Source organism: Euleptes europaea, chromosome 21 (genome assembly GCF_029931775.1).
Source record: "Euleptes europaea isolate rEulEur1 chromosome 21, rEulEur1.hap1, whole genome shotgun sequence".
NCBI lineage: Eukaryota > Metazoa > Chordata > Lepidosauria > Squamata > Sphaerodactylidae > Euleptes > Euleptes europaea.
Genome location: NC_079332.1, coordinates 11672958 through 11696984, shown reverse-complemented (window position 1 = coordinate 11696984; position 24027 = coordinate 11672958). Strand labels below are relative to the sequence as shown.

Genomic DNA, 24027 nt, shown 5'->3' with positions numbered 1-24027 from the left:
GAGGCTGGGAAGGGCAGCCATGAAGGAGCTAGGAAAGATTCTGAAGTGTAAGGATGTGTCACTGGCCACCAAGATCAAGTTAATTCATGCCATCATATTCCCTATTACTACGCATGGGTGTGAGAGCTGGACAATGAAGAAAGCTGATAGGAAGAAAATAGATTCCTCTGAAATGTGGTGTTGGAGGAAAGGGTTACGGATTCCGTGGACTGCCAAAAAAACAAATCAGTGGGTTATAGATCAAATCAAGCCTGAACTGACCCTAGAAGCTAAAATGACTCAACTGAGGCTATTGTATTTTGGTCACGTCATGAGACGACAAGAGTCACTGGAAAAGACAGTCATGCTAGGAAAAGTTGAGGGCAGCAGGAAAAGAGGAAGACCCAACAAGAGATGGATGGACTCAATAAAGGAAGCCACAGCCTTCAATTTGCAAGATCTGAGCAAGGTTGTCAAAGATAGGACATTTTGGAGGACTTTCATTCATAGGGTCGCCATGAGACGGAAGCGACTTGACGGCACTTAACACACACACACACACACACAGTACTATTATCTTGCTGAACCTCCAGGTACTAGCTGGAGATCTCCTGCTCTTGCAACTGATCTCCAGCCAATAAGAGATCCGTTCCCCTGGAGAAAAGGGCCGCTTTGGTCATTGGACTCTGTGGCATTGAAGTCCCTCCATTCCCCCAAACCCCGCCCTCTTCAAGCTCCGCCCCAAAAACCACCACCACCCCGGCGGCGAAGGGGGACCTGGCAACCCTAGTCGCGACCCCATATGAGGGGGTCACCCCATATGGGGTAGCGTCACTGAATGTGTGGGGGTCGTGAAAAAACTGGCAACAGTCAATGGTAAAATTATATGTCTACCAAAGAATTGTTTTTAAAAAATGTATGATTTATTCAGTAAATGTTTGATTTGTCTACCTGTTTTATATACCTATATACCCGGGGGTCGCATAAAACGTTTTTGGGCGAAAAGGGGGTCGCGTGTGGAAAAGGTTTAAGAAGCCCTGCCTTGGACAATATGTTAAAAACGTGAATGACCTTTTAGTAGCTTGAAAACGTAACAGAGGTTCCAATACCATTATTGTATGCAACTAAAATTTTCATTGTACCTTTTTTCCCACTTACGTGTTTTTTGAAAAATTTATTTATTTATTATAAAAATTAAATGATAGCCTTATAGTTGTGGGTTGGCCCCCCTTATTTTTAGACCCAGGCTGCCACTGCCCGTCTGAATTCTCAAAACTCTGCACGGGGGGATTCTTTTTGGTTGTTTATGCCTGGCAGGTTTCGCCTTAGGGTTTGCTGCTCTCTAGATGCACATTTTCCCCATCCAAATTCTCAGAACTCAAAAATAAGCCCCCCCACCCCCCATGCAGAGTTTTGAGAATGTGGGTGGGGAAAGTGCGCATCTGGAGAGCGGCAAACCCAAGGCGAAACCTCCCAGGCATAAACAGCCATGAACACAGGAAGCTGCCTTCTACTGAAACAGACCCTTGGTCCCTCAAAGTCAGTATTGTCTACTCAGACCGGCAGGTGCTCTCCAGGGTCTCAGGCAGAGGTCTTTCACATCACCTACTTGCCTAGTCCCTTTAACTGGAGATGCCAGGGATTGAGCCTGGGTCGTTCTGCATGCCAAGCAGATGCGCTACCACTGAGCCATGGCCCTTCCCCTAAAGACATCATTATCTCTATTCTACTCAAAGAAGTCCCACCTGAACACATGAAGCTGCCTTCTACTGAATCGACCCTTGGTCCCTCAAAGGCAGTAATGTCTACTCAGACCGGCAGGCACTCTCCAGGGTCTCAGGCAGAGGTCTTTCATATCACCTACTTGCCTGGTCCCTTTAACTGGAGAAGCCGGGGATTGAACCTGGGACCTTCTGCATGCCAAGCAGAGGCTCTGCCACTGAGCCATGGCCCCTCCCCAGAACATAAGTAAAGCCATGAATACATGAAGCTGCCTTAAGTTTTGACCCCGTTTTAATTGTGGATGTGTTTTTTAAATTAAAAACCCTAATAATTAAACCACACACTGCTGGGGGAGGGGATAAAACTGGGGAACCACCATGAAATTAATTATCTGGAGGAAGGGTGGGGATTTGGGAAGGGGCCGTTCCTCAGTAACAGAGCCTCTGCTTGGCATGTGGAAGGTCCCAGGTTCAATCCCCAGCATCTCTACTTAAAAACGACCAGGCAGTAGATGATGTGAAAGATTTCTGCCTGATACCCTGGAGAGCCGCTGCCAGTCTGAACAGACAATACTGACCCTGATGGACCGACGGTCTGACTCAGTATAAGGCAGCTTCATGTGTGTTCATGTAAAATAAAAATCAGTAGGTCTCACGGAAGAGCGTCAGAAAAGCAGGGGGGGAGAAACGGCAACTACGAAAACTGGTGATTACATTTAACTAACATTCCCTGAAATTATAACTACATATTTGTACACTTTCAAGGCAAGCAGGCACACATCATAACGCGGCAACAGAGTGTTAGAACACTGGTAAAAAAAATTAATTGGCGCTATTTTCCATTCGTATAATACAGAACGTAGCAAATGAAAGGCACCACACTGAAACGCCCTCTCTCGGGATTTGGTCCCATAGGACTGTGTATATAGATCTCAGGATACGTTCGCCGCAAATCAACTGAGAGTAGTAACTGATCTACTAGGAATGGACACACACACACACACACTGGTTAAAAGTCTCTGTTTAGAAGTTTATTGATTCTTTCCCCCCCCCCTTCCTCTCCGTTGCTAAGGCAATTCTGCTGCGCAGGGGCCAAGAGAAATTTATATCTTGCAATAAAAATCAAATAAAGCAAGGGGACGTTTCCTAACTTCAGAACTGAGACAAAAGGGAGGGAGGGAGGGAAGGCAGGACTCAGTCAACGTGAACAAGGATCATTGCAAATGCAAGAAACCATGCAATTTATAGAGCAATCTCTGCTTTGACAGCAAACAATTCCGCCTGCCGCTTTTATCGCTGCTGCCAGAGCCAGGCGGGCAGGGGAGATAAAACAGACCCAACCCTGGTTTGTGGGAGCCGCACGCCAGCCCAAAGGGGCTGCTTTTTGGGTGCAGCCCCAAGCCTCAGAGAAGTCCAGATTCTATCGCCTGCTGTCCCGCGAATGAGAAAAGGACAGCAGCGACGAAGGTACAGAAACGATCTGTGGGTAGAAAAGGAGCTCCGATCGGGATCGGAGAACTTCACTGCCCTGGCGTGCCGATCTGTCAATACTTGTGGATAAGAAAATAAGAACGGTTTTGCTGGAACAGACCAAAGGTCCATCTAAGGGTCCTACGTTTGTATTTAAAAAAAAAAAAATCATTCGCTTTCCCTGCAGCGACGGGTAACTGCTTTTTAAAGGGAGAGCCAGCGTGGTGTAGAGGTTAACAGCGTTGGTTTGGAGCAGTGGACTCTGATCTGGAGAAGCGGGTTCGATTCCCCACTCCTCCACATGAGCGGCAGACGCCAATCTGGTGAACCGGGTTGGTTTCCCCACTCCTTCACATGAAGCCAGCAGGGTGACCTTGGGCTAGCCACAGCTCTCTTAGAGCTCTCTCAGCCCTACCTACCTCACAGAGTGTCTTTTGTGGGGAGGGGAAGGTGATTGTAAGCCGGTTTGATTCTCCTTTAAGTGGTAGAGAAAGTCGGCATATAAAATATAACTCTCCTTCTTTCTGCTCCAGCAAAAAAGGGCCTCGGCTCATAGAAAAAGCAAAATCCGCCTCATCAGGGTTTTTTATTTTTTAAGCCGGTGATCAGCCGGCTCTGCTGATCTCAGAACCATTCTGACGAAGGGGAGGGGGGAGGTGGTTGTGAATTTCCTGCGTTTTGCAGGGGGTTGGACTAGATGACCCTGGTGGTCCCTTCCAACTCTGTGATTCTATGATTGTATGAAGGCGAGCTTCACCAGGCTCCCTGGTGCCAGGCAGCCCACTTCTTCGTGGTGGAAATCGCCTTGGTCTCTCTGTTCATCTCCAGTAATCTTCCTGTTCTGAGGATCGTCATTTGTTTGAAGCGAGCGGGAAGCAATGCGAACATGAGCTCATCTTCCACTCTTGCTCCACTTATGCCATCCACGAGAACATCTCCTGAAGCAGAAGATTAATCACACGAGATCCAATGGGCCCCGGCGGCCGCTCGAGGGAAACCACGCTAAGGAGCCGAACACGAACAATTCAGGCCCGGAAATTAAACACGACACCGTTCTGTGTGCGTTGGTGCGAACATTTGGCCTATAAAGCCAGCACCCGAAGTAGGATTGCCAACCTCCAGCCGGGGGCTGGAGATCTCCTGGAATTACCACTGATATCCAGACCATAGAGTTCAGTTCCCCTGAAGAAAACAGGCCATTTATGCAGGGTCGATTCTGCTCCTCGCGCAATGCTGATTTTTTAAATCCACTTTAAAATGACTAATCACGGTCCCAAGGCAAGAAGAGAAAGTCAAACAAATTCCACCCACCCCCCACTTCCCTGCTCCTTCGGTCCTTCGTTTGCATAACCATTAGCAATAGTCGTTTGCATAGCTCAGCCGTGGCTGGGATTCTGCATGCTTCCTTCAGTGAATGCTTTGACGCGGGGGTGGAGCAAATACAAAAGGGGCTCAAGAAATGCGAAGCAGGTATGCGCCTTCGCAGTTATGTCTGGAATGACAGTTTGGCGTAAAGAACTCAAAAAAATATGCAGGGCACTTCAGCTTGGAACGCCCTGCTAATTACCAAAAATAAACGGCCCAACTGAATTGGAGGGCGGACTCTATTCGCATCGTGCCCTGCAAAGGTTCCTCCCGTCCCCAAACCATGCCCTCCCCAGGCTCCACCCCCAAGCCTCCTGGAATTTCCCAACCCAGAGCTGGCAACCCTAAACCAAAACTGGGCCACTGCACAGTTGTGAAGCCACGGATGCCTCTCCCAACCACCCAGCCAGAAGCATAAAGCAATATTCAGTAATGCCTTCCAGCGGGTGTTGATATGAGGAGGTGTGGAACCTTTTAATTTTAGATAAGGTATCTTCACAATTCAAAGTAGCAAATAACTTATCTTGCTCTGTGGAATTTTTAAATAGATGACTGCCTTTTCTAGAATATGTGGAGAAGGGAGCATTATGAAGTAAAGGACGCCCACGAAACTAACATTATTTGCATTTATTAAATTCCGCTATGGGAATACAACAAATGGTCTGAGTTCGATAAAAAGCGCTGATGTATAATAGACCAAGTATTGGAATGTATCTCAACACTACAAGGATGTTTAACCTTTGTTGCTGTTGTTGTTATAAACTAAACTTAAAATAGTTATTATTTAAAAAAAAAAATATTCAGAAGCCGACCCCAAAAAGGAGCTTGAAAAGATGGGATCGCTCAGTTAAAAGTCTGGGTTAAAAAAAAAAAGTTTCAGGTGGGTAGCCGCGTCAGTCTGCAGCAGAAGAGCAAGATTAAAACTCAGCAGCGCCTTCAATGCTACTGTTGTCAAAGCTTATGCCCTGGAAAACCTTTTGGTCTTTAAGGTGCTGCTGGACTCAAATCTTCCTCTCGGGTTAAAAAGAAATGTTTTGGGCCACGGCGCCCGCCAATACCACTGCTGGCACCCACCTGGTGTTTTTGGGAAAGTGGGTGGGGCCAGGTGGGGCTTTTGCCCAGCAAGGTTTTGAGCGGCTGTGTAGATTGTGGTTTTTCTTTAAAAAAAAACATTGTTGGCAGCAGCTGCGGACTCAGCACAAGGATCTTCACTGTGTGAACTGAAATTAAGCTGCCGTAATCATTTTGTGGCTGGCTCCGCCTCCTGTGGCAGCCATTTTGTGGCAGCCATTTTGTGGTTGCACCCACCTTGCTGAGCCATAGTTTCAAAGGTGCCTACAAGCTTGAGGAGGAGGAGAGTTTTTTTTTTATATGCCAACTTTCTCTACCACTTAAGGGAGACTCAAACCGGCTTACAGTCACCTTCCCTTTCCCTCCCCACAACAGACACCTTGTGAGGTAGGTGGGGCTGAGAGGGCTGTGACTAGCCCAAGGTCAGCCAGCTGGCTTCATGTGTAGGAGTGGGGAAACCAACCCGGTTCTCCAGATTAGCGTCCTCCGCTCATGTGCAGGAGTGGGGGAATCAAACCCGGTTCTCCAGATCAGAGTCCACCGCTCCAAACCGCCGCTCTTGGCCACTACACCATGCTGGCTCTCACGTTGGGGACCCCTGGTTAAGGTAACTGGCCACAATGAAGCTTAACAAGGGTTAAGAAGAAAAAAATACACCCGGTTGAATGACGGGTAAGCACAGAGCCCATGAAGACAAGGCCAACTCCGCAAGCAATCATTCGGAACATGTTCGTCCTTGAGCTCAATCTTCATGTTACAAATTCCATAAGCAAATAGACTCCTTGCCATTTACCAGGGAAAGGTGAGCGTTCCCCTACCATTTGTTACACAGGATGAGATCTCGCAGGCGCCCTGTCAAAAAAGGACAGCCTTGTTCTACCGCCAGCACCGGATTCCACTACAGCCCCAAGAAGATTCCCTTCACAGAAGCATGGGGAAAATTTATTGTGTCTCCTTGGAAGACTATGAAGATTCTTCCCACGCTTGTGCTGTATCGCTCAGGGAAAAAGACCTGGGCTTTCTGTTTTAAAATCACATGAATGCACATAAAGTTGCATTCTCCTGAATCAAACCATCAGTCCATTAAGGCCAGTATCAAGAACTTCAGAAAAGCCCTGATGGATCAGACCAAGGTCCATCCAGTCCAGCAGTCTGTCCACACCGTGGCCAACCAGGTGCTTCTAGGAAGCCCACAAGCAAGACAACTGCAGCAGCATTATCCTGCCTGTGTTCCACAGTGCCTAGTATCATAGGCATGCTCCTCTGATACTGGAGAATAGGTATTCATCGTGACTAGTAGCCATGGATAACCCTATCTTGCATGAACATGTCCACTCCCCTCTTCAAGCCTTCCAAGTTGGCGGCCATCACCACATCCTGGGGCAGGGAGTTCCAGAATTTAACTGTCTACTCAAACTGGCAGCGGCTCTCCAGGGTCTCAGGCAGAGGTCATTCACATTATTTACTGCCGTATCCTTTAACTGGAGATGCCGGGGACTGAACCTGGGACCTTCTACATGTCAAGCAAATGCTCTACCACTGAGCCACCTCACATCTACACATTCCCTTATGCCAGGGGTGGGGAACCTTTTTTCCACCAAGGGCCATTTGGATATTTATAACATCATTCGCAGGCCATACAAAATTATCAACTTAAAAATTAGCCGGCCAAGCCCCAAGCAGGCAGCTGCCCAAGATGACCCCCTCCCCGGCACAGGTAAGGCAGGCATCCAACTGGTGGCGCACTCGCCCACCTGGTGGCACAGGATGGTCTGTTGCACCAGCCGGGCGTAGCTGTCCAGCCGCATGCCGGAGTTGCTCCTGATCTGCATGGTTGGGGCCGGATTCTACAGCCAGCTCCTGCTCCCTCTGCCTGCAGAGATGAAATGAAGACACACTGGCTAAGAGCTCCCCACCCCCCGCCGCCGCCCTGCCAACTTTAATCCCTCCATTGTTGTCACTTCCGCCCCTAGCCCTCTCATAGTACAGAGGGAATGGCCCGGGTGGGAAAGGGTTAACACAGTTTCTTGGGTGGTCCTAGCAGCTCCATAGCTAACAACTCTTCTGCAAGTGGGGGAAAAGGTTCCTTTTCTCGGCAAAACAAACTCACATCCACCTTGAATAGAGGCTATTCCTGTCTGCGGGGCGGATCGCCAGTCTTAGATCCTTCTGAGCTAGAGATCTGCCAGGACCCACAAAGGGCCAGACCAAATGATTTCGCTGGCCTTAAACGGCCCCCGGGTGTGACGTTCCCCACCCCTGCCTTATGCTATTACTTCCACGATGTCGGCCCTTTCACATCCCTACAAAGGGTCATTTTCACAAAGCAACAAACCCTCACCTGCCGCAGCAGCTAATGCCATGTGCCTAATGACGTTCCGGATCATGGCCCATGTTTCCAGCAGACCAGTGTCTTAGTAACAGCCCACCCCCCCATGTGGAAAATACTGCACGCGAGCATCATGAAATACACAGTACCATTACACTGTATACGATACGGGCCGTTTTTATGAAGGATGGAAATTGGAGATGAAGGAACAGCCCCCAAAGACTTGCCTCTAACAAGAAACATCTTTTTTTTTTCATATCTAAAAGAGCTACAGAAGGAAGAAGGGAGAGCAAACATTCAGTCAAAAACCCAGGGTTTTATTTTCCCCAGTAAACCCAGCTCGCATAGCAACCACACTTTATATACAATGCCAACTCTGAAAGCCTCTGGTTGAACGGAAGCCCTACTGGAAAGCGGGTTCTAAGCACCTATGCTTAAGATCCATACCGCCATTCCTTGGAGAAACCTCTACTCTTGAAATGATTGACAGATTTTGATTTATGAGCGCAATCGCCAAAGGCACATTTGCAAGGATTCTTGTAAGCCGGCCGTCTGACCATCTTGTGTACGGCGAGGGCAAGAGAATGCAGCTTCTGTTCCAGGCATTTCAGCAAATCCCCCGCCCCTATTTGTGAAATGAGTGTTGGAGCACATAGGGAAAATCTGAACCTCCAAGGAAGATTTGCCCTCCACCCACTCCCAGACAATATTCTACTGGGGTGATCATTTCCGTAATTTCTTTCACAACAAATGCCCCCCAAATATATATTTTTTCCCAACATACAATATGATCTGTTGCAGATGTTACGTTCCATCAAAGGCAGCCAAGAATTGTCGTCCCTTCCTTACAACTTCTCATTCTTGGCTTCAACCTTCTCTTCTATGAGGTCTTTAAATCCTAGTTTTTCCAGTGGTTCTCTGGCCATCAGCTGCCTAAATTAAAAAAAACAACAAGATTTAGAAAATGTTAAGCTTGCCTTACTCATTTTACTAGAAGAAGAAATATCCCTACCTTTTAAAAAGAGAATCAAACCAGCTTACAATCTCCTTCCCTTCCCCTCCCCACAACAGACACCTTGTGAGGTTGAAGTAAGAGAGCTTGAAGAGAACTGTGACTAGCCCAAGGTCACCCAGCTGTGTAGGAGTGAAGAAACCAACCTGGTTCACCAGATTAGAGTCCGCTGTTCACGTGGAGGAGTGGGGAATCGAACCCGGTTCTCCAGATTAGAGTCCACCACTCTTAACCTCTACACTACGCTGGTTCTCCCTGCTCATACCCTGCCAGAAATTCTGTTAGACTTTAAGGTGCTACCGGACTCTTGCTCTTACATGACATCAGATCTTGGCTTCCTATAGCCCAGGTATACCCCATGTCTGATCGGCCTCAAGAAGAGATTCTTTCCAGTTCTACCTCCTGGGGTCCTTTTCAAAACGGGATGAAAGGGAGTGAATCTGAAACCCCCCAACGCACATCCCTTTACCACTGAGTTGAAGCCATCTCTCTTTTAAAAAAAAACCCTCTCAGCTTTCTTAAAAGAGAAATGATACCAAGAAATGATACCAAGATACCTCATCAGGGTGTTGAGAGGATAAAAAGGACAGCGGGCATTCACGGTGACATTTTAGAAATAGTACTGACAGGGTCTTGGTTGTTAACGGCACACGCTGGATCAAACCATTGGCTATAGTGCATCATTTCTTTGGGAAGGGTCGGCTCATGTCTTTTCTTTTCCTTCTTTGCTCCTATGACCCATAGATCCTGAACAGTTATTTCTTAGAGGAAAATACGATGGAGAGATATTTGACCATGGCCAACGTTATATTTAGATCTCCACCCATCAGCAAAAAGGGGACTATTTTGTCTCTTGTTATGGGGGCAGGAATTCTCGCCAATATGGGGGAAATACACTTATCCCGATGGTGTCTAAAGAGGGGGCATTCCATTATCTTGTGATTGTAAGCCGGTTTGATTCTTCCTTAAGTGGTAGAGAAAGTCGGCATATAAAAACCAACTCTTCTTCTTCTAATTCTTCTTCTAAAGTCTGAGCAGCGACTGAACACAGGCAGAAGGCAAAGGGCCTTTTCCAAAATGCCATTCCTCGTGTGTTTTTTCCTGCAAGTGAGGAAGACCCTCCCCATCCCACCCCACCAACAATTTCTCAGATAAGCCATTCAGAGGAACGGACAATGGCTGACATCTCAGCGCGAGCTGATCCACAATCCACACACCGCAGCAAACATCCGCCAGCGTCAGTGAGGTTTCGCAAACAGCCAGGAAAAGCACTCACCTGTCCATTCGGCACTCTAAGTATTCCTTCGATTCCTGCCTGCACAGGTTGTTCTCAAAGCCGTTCTCCCGGAGACACTTCATGTATTTTTCTTTGAAGGCTTTACATTCACCTGTATCAGAAGGAAGGTACATGGGGGGGATAGAAACAGAATCAGCTCGGGAACAAAAACAAGTGAGAGGGACAAGACTAGCAGGTGGGGAGTGTTTCAGCCTCCCGAGACATTCTGTGGTGGACCTCCCGGCAAGCCAAACTCGGATAAAGGATCAAGCTAGCCTGGGCCATCCTGGTCAGGGCAAGAGATGGACAGGGGTGGTTTGCCATTGCCTGCCTCTGCATAGCAACCCTGGACTTTTCTCCAGGGGAACTGATCAGAACATAAGAAAAAGCCCTGCTGGATCAGACCCAGGCCCATCAAGTCCAGCAGTCTGTTCACACAGTGGCCAATCAGGTGCCTCTAGGATAGGCTGGCCATACGTACCGTTTTGAATGGGACAGTCCCGTTATTATCATATTTCCTTTTTAATTAAAATGTCAATTTTGTCCCATTTTGCACCTCATTACTCTTCCAACGTTTGTTTCCTTCAGTTCTGACATTTCTTATGCTGCATGCAGGCATGGCTGGGTAAATTCTCATAGAAAAAGTCCTCTGATTGGGCGACACTAATATTACATAGCTCCTGTCCCGTTTTTGCTGTCCCAATGTCCCATCTTTGTCTCAAGGAAATATGGTCAGCCTACTCTAGGAAGCCCACAAAGAAGACGGCTGCAGCAGCATTATCCTGCCTGTGTTCCACAGCACCTAATATCATAGGCATGTTCCTCTGATCCTGGAGAAAATAGGCACGCGTCGTGACTAGTATCCATTTTTAGTAGCCATGAATACCCCATTCCTCCATGGACATGTCCGCTCCCGTCTTCAAGCCTCCCAAGCTGGCAGCCACCACCACATCCTGGGGCAGGGAGTTCCACAGTTCAACTGCCGTCCAGAGATCAGCTGTAACAGCAGGGGATCTCCAGCTAGTACCTGGAGGTTATGGCAACCCTAAATGAGATACAGGCAGCTTTATTCTCACCCTAGTTAGGCACTTTATTTTGGGGGGGGGGGCCCTAACCTGTGCATTCGTCCTGATCCAAATCTGCATTTGTGCGGTCACTTAAAAGACCCCCCCCCCCAGACCAAATCAAGGCAGCGGCCCCTTTAAATCCCCGAGCCGCTCAAAGGGACTAGCGCCTTGGCTGAGCAGAGGGCTCCGAGAAGGCCGGATTTAGGTCTGATGAGGCCCTAAGCTACTGAAGGTAATGGGGCCCTTTATATGTCCAGCTGTCCTTTGTCAACAACAAATTATCGTTGTTTTTTGTGTTGAATATATGCTATATGGTAATTTATGGACCTAATAGGTATCTAAAGCCATTTGCACATAACAAAATATGTATCTTATCAAAGTAACTGTTGAACTGAAATACAATTAAGAAGAAGCATATTGATAGTGCAGCAGGAAAAGAGGAAGACCCAACAAGAGATGGATTGACTCAATAAAGGAAGCCACAGCCATCAATTTGCAAGATCTGAGCAAGGCTGTCAAAGATAGGACATTCTGGAGGACTTTCATAGGGTCGCCATGAGTCGGAAGTGACTTGATGGCACTTAACACACACACACATATTTCACAGTGGGTAGCCGTGTTAGTCTGTCTGCAGTAGTAGAAAAGAGCAAGAGTCCAGTAGCACCTTAAAGACTAACAAAAATATTTTCTGGCAGGGTATGAGCTTTCGTGAGCCACAGCTCACTTCTTCAGATCACTTCTTCAGAGCTGTCTGCAGTAGTGGAAAAGAGCAGGAGTCCAGTAGCACCTTAAAGACTAACACAAATATTTTCTGGCAGGGTATGAGCTTTCGTGAGCCACAGCTCACTTCTTCAGATCACTTCTTCAGAGCTGTCTGCAGTAGTAGAAAAGAGCAAGAGTCCAGTAGCACCTTAAAGACTAATAAAAATATTTTCTGGCAGGGTATGAGCTTTCGTGAGCCACAGCTCACTTCTTCAGATCACTTCTTCAGAGCTGTCTGCAGTAGTAGAAAAGAGCAAGAGTCCAGTAGCACCTTAAAGACTAATAAAAATATTTTCTGGCAGGGTATGAGCTTTCGTGAGCCACAGCTCACTTCTTTAGATCACTTCTTCAGAGCTGTCTGCAGTAGTAGAAAAGAGCAGGAGTCCAGTAGCACCTTAAAGACGAACAAAAATATTTTCTGGCAGGGTAGGAGCTTTCGTGAGCCACAGCTCACTTCTTCAGATCACTTCTTCAGAGCTGTCTGCAGTAGTAGAAAAGAGCAAGAGTCCAGTAGCACCTTAAAGACTAATAAAAATATTTTCTGGCAGGGTATGAGCTTTCGTGAGCCACAGCTCACTTCTTCAGATCACTTCTTCAGAGCTGTCTGCAGTAGTAGAAAAGAGCAAGAGTCCAGTAGCACCTTAAAGACTAATAAAAATATTTTCTGGCAGGGTATGAGCTTTCGTGAGCCACAGCTCACTTCTTTAGATCACTTCTTCAGAGCTGTCTGCAGTAGTAGAAAAGAGCAGGAGTCCAGTAGCACCTTAAAGACGAACAAAAATATTTTCTGGCAGGGTAGGAGCTTTCGTGAGCCACAGCTCACTTCTTCAGATCACTTCTTCAGAGCTGTCTGCAGTAGTAGAAAAGAGCAAGAGTCCAGTAGCACCTTAAAGACTAATAAAAATATTTTCTGGCAGGGTATGAGCTTTCGTGAGCCACAGCTCACTTCTTCAGATCACTTCTTCAGAGCTGTCTGCAGTAGTAGAAAAGAGCAAGAGTCCAGTAGCACCTTAAAGACTAATAAAAATATTTTCTGGCAGGGTATGAGCTTTCGTGAGCCACAGCTCACTTCTTCAGATCACTTCTTCAGAGCTGTCTGCAGTAGTAGAAAAGAGCAAGAGTCCAGTAGCACCTTAAAGACTAATAAAAATATTTTCTGGCAGGGTATGAGCTTTCGTGAGCCACAGCTCACTTCTTTAGATCACTTCTTCAGAGCTGTCTGCAGTAGTAGAAAAGAGCAGGAGTCCAGTAGCACCTTAAGACGAACAAAAATATTTTCTGGCAGGGTAGGAGCTTTCGTGAGCCACAGCTCACTTCTTCAGATCACTTCTTCAGAGCTGTCTGCAGTAGTAGAAAAGAGCAAGAGTCCAGTAGCACCTTAAAGACTAATAAAAATATTTTCTGGCAGGGTATGAGCTTTCGTGAGCCACAGCTCACTTCTTCAGATCACTTCTTCAGAGCTGTCTGCAGTAGTAGAAAAGAGCAAGAGTCCAGTAGCACCTTAAAGACTAATAAAAATATTTTCTGGCAGGGTATGAGCTTTCGTGAGCCACAGCTCACTTCTTCAGATCACTTCTTCAGAGCTGTCTGCAGTAGTAGAAAAGAGCAAGAGTCCAGTAGCACCTTAAAGACTAATAAAAATATTTTCTGGCAGGGTATGAGCTTTCGTGAGCAACAGCTCACTTCTTTAGATCACTTCTTCAGAGCTGTCTGCAGTAGTAGAAAAGAGCAGGAGTCCAGTAGCACCTTAAAGACGAACAAAAATATTTTCTGGCAGGGTAGGAGCTTTCGTGAGCCACAGCTCACTTCTTCAGATCACTTCTTCAGATCTGTCTGCAGTAGTAGAAAAGAGCAGGAGTCTAGTAGCACCTTAAAGACTAACACAAATATTTTCTGGCAGGGTATGAGCTTTCGTGAGCCACAGCTCACTTCTTCAGATCACTTCTTCAGAGCTGTCTGCAGTAGTAGAAAAGAGCAAGAGTCCAGTAGCACCTTAAAGACTAATAAAAATATTTTCTGGCAGGGTATGAGCTTTCGTGAGCCACAGCTCACTTCTTCAGATCACTTCTTCAGATCTGTCTGCAGTAGTAGAAAAGAGCAGGAGTCCAGTAGCACCTTAAAGACTAATAAAAATATTTCCTGGCAGGGTATGAGCTTTCGTGAGCCACAGCTCACTTCTTCAGATCACTTCTTCAGAGCTGTCTGCAGTAGTAGAAAAGAGCAAGAGTCCAGTAGCACCTTAAAGACTAACAAAAATATTTTCTGGCAGGGTATGAGCTTTCGTGAGCCACAGCTCACTTCTTCAGATCACTTCTTCAGATCTGTCTGCAGTAGTAGAAAAGAGCAGGAGTCCAGTAGCACCTTAAGACGAACAAAAATATTTTCTGGCAGGGTAGGAGCTTTCGTGAGCCACAGCTCACTTCTTCAGATCACTTCTTCAGAGCTGTCTGCAGTAGTAGAAAAGAGCAAGAGTCCAGTAGCACCTTAAAGACTAATAAAAATATTTTCTGGCAGGGTATGAGCTTTCGTGAGCCACAGCTCACTTCTTCAGATCACTTCTTCAGAGCTGTCTGCAGTAGTAGAAAAGAGCAAGAGTCCAGTAGCACCTTAAAGACTAATAAAAATATTTCCTGGCAGGGTATGAGCTTTCGTGAGCCACAGCTCACTTCTTCAGATCACTTCTTCAGAGCTGTCTGCAGTAGTAGAAAAGAGCAAGAGTCCAGTAGCACCTTAAAGACTAATAAAAATATTTTCTGGCAGGGTATGAGCTTTCGTGAGCAACAGCTCACTTCTTTAGATCACTTCTTCAGAGCTGTCTGCAGTAGTAGAAAAGAGCAGGAGTCCAGTAGCACCTTAAAGACGAACAAAAATATTTTCTGGCAGGGTAGGAGCTTTCGTGAGCCACAGCTCACTTCTTCAGATCACTTCTTCAGATCTGTCTGCAGTAGTAGAAAAGAGCAGGAGTCTAGTAGCACCTTAAAGACTAACACAAATATTTTCTGGCAGGGTATGAGCTTTCGTGAGCCACAGCTCACTTCTTCAGATCACTTCTTCAGAGCTGTCTGCAGTAGTAGAAAAGAGCAAGAGTCCAGTAGCACCTTAAAGACTAATAAAAATATTTTCTGGCAGGGTATGAGCTTTCGTGAGCCACAGCTCACTTCTTCAGATCACTTCTTCAGATCTGTCTGCAGTAGTAGAAAAGAGCAGGAGTCCAGTAGCACCTTAAAGACTAACACAAATATTTTCTGGCAGGGTATGAGCTTTCGTGAGCCACAGCTCACTTCTTCAGATCACTTCTTCAGAGCTGTCTGCAGTAGTAGAAAAGAGCAAGAGTCCAGTAGCACCTTAAAGACTAACAAAAATATTTTCTGGCAGGGTATGAGCTTTCGTGAGCCACAGCTCACTTCTTCAGATCACTTCTTCAGATCTGTCTGCAGTAGTAGAAAAGAGCAGGAGTCCAGTAGCACCTTAAGACGAACAAAAATATTTTCTGGCAGGGTAGGAGCTTTCGTGAGCCACAGCTCACTTCTTCAGATCACTTCTTCAGAGCTGTCTGCAGTAGTAGAAAAGAGCAAGAGTCCAGTAGCACCTTAAAGACTAATAAAAATATTTTCTGGCAGGGTATGAGCTTTCGTGAGCCACAGCTCACTTCTTCAGATCACTTCTTCAGAGCTGTCTGCAGTAGTAGAAAAGAGCAAGAGTCCAGTAGCACCTTAAAGACTAATAAAAATATTTTCTGGCAGGGTATGAGCTTTCGTGAGCCACAGCTCACTTCTTCAGATCACTTCTTCAGAGCTGTCTGCAGTAGTAGAAAAGAGCAAGAGTCCAGTAGCACCTTAAAGACTAATAAAAATATTTTCTGGCAGGGTATGAGCTTTCGTGAGCAACAGCTCACTTCTTTAGATCACTTCTTCAGAGCTGTCTGCAGTAGTAGAAAAGAGCAGGAGTCCAGTAGCACCTTAAAGACGAACAAAAATATTTTCTGGCAGGGTAGGAGCTTTCGTGAGCCACAGCTCACTTCTTCAGATCACTTCTTCAGATCTGTCTGCAGTAGTAGAAAAGAGCAGGAGTCTAGTAGCACCTTAAAGACTAACACAAATATTTTCTGGCAGGGTATGAGCTTTCGTGAGCCACAGCTCACTTCTTCAGATCACTTCTTCAGAGCTGTCTGCAGTAGTAGAAAAGAGCAAGAGTCCAGTAGCACCTTAAAGACTAATAAAAATATTTTCTGGCAGGGTAGGAGCTTTCGTGAGCCACAGCTCACTTCTTCAGATCACTTCTTCAGATCTGTCTGCAGTAGTAGAAAAGAGCAGGAGTCCAGTAGCACCTTAAAGACTAACACAAATATTTTCTGGCAGGGTATGAGCTTTCGTGAGCCACAGCTCACTTCTTCAGATCACTTCTTCAGAGCTGTCTGCAGTAGTAGAAAAGAGCAAGAGTCCAGTAGCACCTTAAAGACTAACAAAAATATTTTCTGGCAGGGTATGAGCTTTCGTGAGCCACAGCTCACTTCTTCAGATCACTTCTTCAGATCTGTCTGCAGTAGTAGAAAAGAGCAGGAGTCCAGTAGCACCTTAAGACGAACAAAAATATTTTCTGGCAGGGTAGGAGCTTTCGTGAGCCACAGCTCACTTCTTCAGATCACTTCTTCAGAGCTGTCTGCAGTAGTAGAAAAGAGCAAGAGTCCAGTAGCACCTTAAAGACTAATAAAAATATTTTCTGGCAGGGTATGAGCTTTCGTGAGCCACAGCTCACTTCTTCAGATCACTTCTTCAGAGCTGTCTGCAGTAGTAGAAAAGAGCAAGAGTCCAGTAGCACCTTAAAGACTAATAAAAATATTTCCTGGCAGGGTATGAGCTTTCGTGAGCCACAGCTCACTTCTTCAGATCACTTCTTCAGAGCTGTCTGCAGTAGTAGAAAAGAGCAAGAGTCCAGTAGCACCTTAAAGACTAACACAAATATTTTCTGGCAGGGTATGAGCTTTCGTGAGCCACAGCTCACTTCTTCAGATCACTTCTTCAGATCTGTCTGCAGTAGTAGAAAAGAGCAGGAGTCCAGTAGCACCTTAAAGACGAACAAAAATATTTTCTGGCAGGGTAGGAGCTTTCGTGAGCCACAGCTCACTTCTTCAGATCACTTCTTCAGAGCTGTCTGCAGTAGTAGAAAAGAGCAAGAGTCCAGTAGCACCTTAAAGACTAATAAAAATATTTTCTGGCAGGGTATGAGCTTTCGTGAGCCACAGCTCACTTCTTCAGATCACTTCTTCAGAGCTGTCTGCAGTAGTAGAAAAGAGCAAGAGTCCAGTAGCACCTTAAAGACTAATAAAAATATTTCCTGGCAGGGTATGAGCTTTCGTGAGCCACAGCTCACTTCTTCAGATCACTTCTTCAGAGCTGTCTGCAGTAGTAGAAAAGAGCAAGAGTCCAGTAGCACCTTAAAGACTAACACAAATATTTTCTGGCAGGGTATGAGCTTTCGTGAGCCACAGCTCACTTCTTCAGATCACTTCTTCAGAGCTGTCTGCAGTAGTAGAAAAGAGCAAGAGTCCAGTAGCACCTTAAAGACTAATAAAAATATTTCCTGGCAGGGTATGAGCTTTCGTGAGCCACAGCTCACTTCTTCAGATCACTTCTTCAGAGCTGTCTGCAGTAGTAGAAAAGAGCAAGAGTCCAGTAGCACCTTAAAGACTAACACAAATATTTTCTGGCAGGGTATGAGCTTTCGTGAGCCACAGCTCACTTCTTCAGATCACTTCTTCAGATCTGTCTGCAGTAGTAGAAAAGAGCAGGAGTCCAGTAGCACCTTAAAGACGAACAAAAATATTTTCTGGCAGGGTAGGAGCTTTCGTGAGCCACAGCTCACTTCTTCAGATCACTTCTTCAGAGCTGTCTGCAGTAGTAGAAAAGAGCAAGAGTCCAGTAGCACCTTAAAGACTAATAAAAATATTTTCTGGCAGGGTATGAGCTTTCGTGAGCCACAGCTCACTTCTTCAGATCACTTCTTCAGAGCTGTCTGCAGTAGTAGAAAAGAGCAAGAGTCCAGTAGCACCTTAAAGACTAATAAAAATATTTCCTGGCAGGGTATGAGCTTTCGTGAGCCACAGCTCACTTCTTCAGATCACTTCTTCAGAGCTGTCTGCAGTAGTAGAAAAGAGCAAGAGTCCAGTAGCACCTTAAAGACTAACACAAATATTTTCTGGCAGGGTATGAGCTTTCGTGAGCCACAGCTCACTTCTTCAGATCACTTCTTCAGAGCTGTCTGCAGTAGTAGAAAAGAGCAAGAGTCCAGTAGCACCTTAAAGACTAATAAAAATATTTCCTGGCAGGGTATGAGCTTTCGTGAGCCACAGCTCACTTCTTCAGATCACTTCTTCAGAGCTGTCTGCAGTAGTAGAAAAGAGCAAGAGTCCAGTAGCACCTTAAAGACTAACACAAATATTTTCTGGCAGGGTATGAGCTTTCGTGAGCCACAGCTCACTTCTTCAGATCACTTCTTCAGATCTGTCTGCAGTAGTAGAAAAGAGCAGGAGTCCAGTAGCACCTTAAAGACGAACAAAAATATTTTCTGGCAGGGCAGGAGCTTCCGTGAGCCACAGCTCACTTCTTCAGATCTGAAGAAGTGAGCTGTGGCTCACGAAAGCTCATACCCTGCCAGAAAACATTTTTGTTAGTCTTTAAGGTGCTACTGGACTCTTGCCCTTTTCTACTACACACACATATTGACAGTGAAATAATTATTAAGCTCTAACTTAAAATAAACCAGCCCACGCAGAATGTAGGCACCCTATATATAGAAAATGAGCAAACCAGTGGCATTTTAGGGAGCAGGCTAGCAGGCGGGGCCCCCTTACTTACATCACAGGAGCCTACACAACACAAAACACGGTTGCTGTATGTAGGTTTTATTTTATTCGGTTTTTTATCTTATATTTTGGAAATGTACATCCAGGTGTGTTTTTCTCCCCCTTTTTTTGGGGCGGGGGGGAAGGCCAAAGAGAGTTGGGGCCCTAAGCTATGGCTTGTTTCGCTTCCACGTCAATCCGGCCCTGGGAATGCCACCAACCCTCCCTTAGGGATTGAACCCGGGGACCCTCCTGCACACCAAGCGGGTGCTCTGCACTGGCTCCGAGCCCCACCTCACCCCCCCCCCCGGGGTCTCACCGAAGTGGTCCAGGGGGAAGGAGCCTTTGTCCGGCGGCTTCGGCTTGAAGCTCTTGCTCCCGAAGTGCATCGCCGTCGACATGGCAACGGAGCGGCCTCCTCTTCGCCCTCCGCGCCGGGACCGGAACTGGCGCCCCGCTTCCGGGTTCCGGTGCGGCGCCCAGGCCAGAGCAAACGACGGCGGAGAGAATCGAGCGAAGGCGTGTGTTCGTTCTCTCTCTCTCTGCAGGATCTGCAGCTAGGTGGAAAAGGGGGGGACGGGGACCTTTTCGGCGTTTGCAACGTTCACGCGTTACTCTTTGCACGACACGTGTCTCTCTCTCTCTCTCTCCCTCCCGACATGCATTTTTCCCCCCCATCACAAAGGAGAAATATCCACTGCAGGGCTGATGGAGTTATTAATTATTCAAGGATTTGAAACGGCCGCATCCTCCTTGTGTTGTAGAAGGGAAAACCGAAAATCAAAGGAAACTTACTAATATAAACGTCATGCAAGGAACAAAATTAACACAAAGTGGCTGTATGCAAACGCTACAAATTTTGCAAGGTGACAATGTTCCTTGCATGACAGCAGCCGCACACTGGGTTGACATCTTCATTGAGCTATCCACGACCACCCCAAGATCCCTTTCTCAGTCTGTCGCTGCCAGCACAGATACCATTAGAGTATATGTGAAGTTGGGATTTTTTGCCCCAATATGCATCACTTTGCACTTGCTCACATTGAATCTGTTGCCACTTAATGCCCATTCCCCCAGTCTGAAGAGATCCTTTTGGAGCTCTTCACAGTCCGATTTTGTTTTAACCACCCTAAATAATCTGGTGTCAGCTTCAGAAGCCTACACACATGGGACAGACAGAATGCGCCAAAACAAAATGTCGCACCGCTCTAGCAAAACAGATCTTATTCTGGAAGTGCTCTTTATCTAACCATAATATACTATGTTTATTTAATTTAAAATATTTCTGTAGTGCCCCTTCAGAAACCTGTTTGAAGCGGCTGACACATCACGGAAACATAAAATCATGCAAACTGATGAACCACTAAAAGCCCAGCCCAATAAAAATTTCAAGAGCGCATAAAACCCCAGCGCACAAAACATTTAGCGGCTCAAATGATCCTATTAGCAGTCCCTCCGGCCAGAAACAGAAACCGGTTGCAAGAATTAATCAAGAAGATCAAAACTTTTCATCAGACGGTCAAATCTACTGATCCGGAACTTGGCGTGCAGAACTGGCACCCGTTCCGGGAAGCGAGTGGGGCCTTACGCACAGAAGCATCCCCCCTCTGAGGTCCTAAAAGGTGATCTTACCTAGCTTCCACAGACCACCTCACTGGCTCTTGACTAAAGGGCTCTTGCTTATCTGTCCATCTGTCCCCCACTAGCTATCTATAATGTGTGGACACTCTCCAGAGGCCCGATTTTGCCCCTAAAAGCCCCAGTCTTTTTTCTTCTTTCACCACATTTTTGCCAAGTTCCTTGTAATATCTGCAGGGCTTGGCCGAGAAACCTGGCATGATGGGGAAGCCTCACAGGACGTGTTTAGGCACTGGCAAGCACATCCCCTGATGCACAGGGGAAAAGTTACGACAGATCTCTGGCGCGTCCCACCCTGGCCAACCTCAATGACCCTCTGCCCCAGGGCTAAAACACATTAGCCTCCTCCCTGACCTCTCCCTGTTCTAACGTCTAACACATACTATAACCGTAGCATTGCCATCCTCCGGGTGGAGCCTGGAGATCTCCCCGAATTACAACCTCCACATTCAGAGGCTGTCAACTTCTGAATCCCAGTGCCAGGAAGCAACATCTGGGGAAGGCCTCATCCTCTAGGCCCTGTAGTTGGCCCTCCAGGGGAACTGGTTGGCCGTTGTGTGAGACAGGATGCTGGACTAGATGGACCCTCTGATCCTGCGGGGCTCTTCTTGTTTGCTATATAAAGTGTCCCAAAGTCATAAGAGAAGAAGAAGAAGAGTTGGTTTTTATATGCCGACTTTCTGTACCACTTAAGGAAGAATCAAACCGGCTTACAATCAACTTCCCTTCCCCTCCCCACAACAGGCACCCTGTGAGGTAGGTGAAGCTGAGAGGGCTCTAAGAGAGCTGTGACTAGCCCAAGGTCACCCAGCAGGTTTCATGTGTAGGAGTGGGGAAACCAACCCGGTTCACCAGATTAGCATCCACTGCTCATGTGTAGGAGTGGGGAATCAAACCCAGTTCTCCAGATTAGAGCTCTGATGCAGACCACTCCTCTTAACCACTACACCATGCTGGCTCTCGTTTTGGCTGGCCCTCAATAATATGAGTTCTGTTGTATTCATGAATAGGGTTGCCAGCTCTGGGTTGGGAAATACCTGGAGGTTGGCAACTCTAAGTCAGTATCTTCTTACTGGTAACAGTCTTTTCCAACCAGGGTGATAAGAACCCGAATTGATTAAGGTTTCCTGGCCGTGGGACCTAATTAACAGGATATATATGCAAAACCGCACATTCACTCGGTCCAAATCTCTTTGCTGAAAAATAAGAAGTCCATCACCCCGTTTTCAAGAAAGGCTCTTGCCATCCCAGTGGGACCTAAGTCCCACTTTGCCAAGAGGACTAAAACTTAGAAGCCAGTTTTGGGTAACACTACAAAACAAATGTCCTGCCCCCCGCTGCTGAAACTAAATATTGAAGTTTTCAGGTGAAGGAAAACACCTGCCACACAAATTCGATCACAAAGCTTAATGGAAAGAAACATTCCGAGATGACAAAGGACATTACCTTCATCAGCCACGCCTGCCATTTTGGTAAAGAAGCTGTCTTCCAGGCCATCAACCTGCCATTCAATGGGGTAGAAAATATGCAGAGTTTTGACAACGTTCGCTTCTTCTGGATTTGCAAAGCTGTTTACATTGCATGTGTAATCTGCCCCGAATGTATGTCAGGTACCGCATGCATGAAATGCTAAGGGAATCAATCGTCACAAGGCTGTTCTGGCTGATAATGGATGAGCCCCATACTTCCCTCCGGCACAGAGATAATGTTAAAGCTGATCTACCCTCGGGCAGGTTTTAAATATCTGGTGAACAGCAATTAATCCCTTCCTATGACAAACACAGCCTTTCTTGTCATGACGGGGCGATCCAGTGCCAGGAAAAGGGAAGACAGACATGGCGGCAATGACATTTTTCTGTAAGCCTCACGTTGACTCTTTAGTACTCCTCTACCTAGGGTTGCCAACTTCCAGGTACTAGCTGGAGGTCTCCTACTATTACAATCGATCTCCAGCCGATAGAGATCAGTTCCCCTGGAAAAAAATGGCTGCTTTGGCAATTGGACTCTATGGCATTGAAGACCCTCCTCTCCCCAAACCCCGCCCTCCTCAGGCTCCGCCCTCAAAATCTCCAGGTATTTCCCAGTCTGGAGCTGGCGACCCTACACTGCACCCATTTCGAGGTTGCACCCACCACCCTATGTCAGAATTCTAAAGATGCCCACAGGCTCAGAAGGGTTAGAGACCCCTGCGTTATTAGGGTTGCCAGGTCGCTCCTCACCACTGGCGGGAGGTTTTGGGGGTGGAGCCTGAGGAGGGCGGGGTTTGGTTAGCGGAGGGACTTCAATGCCATAGACTCCAATTACAGATCTCCTGGAGACCAGTTGTAATAGCAGGAGATCTCCAGCTAGTACTTGGAGGTTGGCAACCCTATGCATTATGCATTAATCATTATGCATTAATCAGCCACTTTATGAGGCAGGTGAGTTGTACGGACTGAACCAATTCAAACTGGAGGTCGCAGATTGCAGCCCTTGAATGTTCCTTTGTAGGGAAAGAAAACCCCTTTTATGTAGGTAGAAAATTAATGCACTGGAGGGGAGATTCACACTCTTTCTTATTTATTTCCTTTTATCCCACCTACCAGTGAGCCAGCGTGGTGCAGTGGTTTAGAGCGGTGGATGCTAATCTGGTGAACCGGATTGGTTTCCCCACTTCTCCACATGAGCGGTGGACTCTAATCTGGAGAACTGGGTTTGTTTCCCCACTTCTCCTCATGAGCGGTGAACGCTAATCTGGAGAACCGGGTTTGTTTCCCCACTTCTACACATGAGCGGTGGACTCTAATCTGGTTAACTGGGTTGGTTTCCCCACTCCTATACATGAAGCCGGCTGGGTGACCTTGGGCTAGTCCCAGCTCTCTCAGAGCTCTCAGCCCCACCTACCTCACAGGGTGTCTGTTGTGGGGAGAGGAAGAGAAGGAGATTGTAAACTGGTTTGATTCTCCTTAACACGTAGAGAAAACCTGGGTCATCCATGCCCTACCACTACACAACACTGTCTTTCACACCAGATAGTGATGTAGGGTTGCAGTGATTTGGCATGGAAGCCGTCTCTCCCCAGTTCAAGATGGACCCCCACTCCCACTGAGGTAGGGTTGCCAGCTCCAGATTGGGAAATACCTGGAGATTTTGGGGGTGGAGCCTGAGGAGAGCAGGGTTTGGGGAGGGGAGGGACATTAATGCCGTAGGGTCCAATTGCCAAAGCAGCCATTTTTCTCAAGGGGAACTGATTGCAGTCGCCTGGAGATCAGTTGTAATAGCGGGAGAGCTCCAGTCACTGCCTGGAGGTTGGCAACCCTACACTGAGACAGGGAGGGGAACACAAGCCATCTTTCTACCCTCCATGTGCGCTCAACCCAAGAAGCACGTACGCCGGCCCTTCAGAGAGCTGACACAAAACAGAGGCATTCTCCAGACAGGAATTTCTTGTCCTTACGGCAGCCCCGAGTAACCTTGTCATTTAACCGCTCGAGTCGAACATCCAAAATCTTTTGTA

At 46.8% G+C, this 24027-nt stretch overlaps 1 protein-coding gene across 1 annotated transcript; it reads right to left on the bottom strand.

Annotated features, from left to right (window-relative positions):
* Positions 1 to 8768: 8768 nt before the first annotated feature.
* Positions 8769 to 19308, bottom strand: LOC130492615 (cytochrome c oxidase assembly protein COX19). The gene is made up of 3 exons (XM_056866374.1): positions 19213 to 19308; positions 10224 to 10335; positions 8769 to 8868 (listed from the first exon to the last, which is right to left on the bottom strand). The coding sequence occupies exons 1-3, from the start codon at positions 19292 to 19294 to the stop codon at positions 8781 to 8783; spliced, it is 282 nt and encodes a 93-aa protein (XP_056722352.1). The 5' UTR covers positions 19295 to 19308; the 3' UTR covers positions 8769 to 8780.
* Between the last annotated feature and the right edge of the window lie 4719 nt (positions 19309 to 24027).

Coding starts and splice junctions, on each gene's coding strand:
- LOC130492615 (XM_056866374.1), bottom strand. CDS start 19,294: ATGTCGACGGCGATGCACTTCGGGAGCAAGAGCTTCAAGCCGAAGCCG. Junction 10,336..19,212: donor CTTCCCCCTGGACCACTTCG/GTGAGACCCCGG, acceptor CTTCTGATACAG/GTGAATGTAAAGCCTTCAAA. Junction 8,869..10,223: donor TTAGAGTGCCGAATGGACAG/GTGAGTGCTTTT, acceptor TTTTTAATTTAG/GCAGCTGATGGCCAGAGAAC.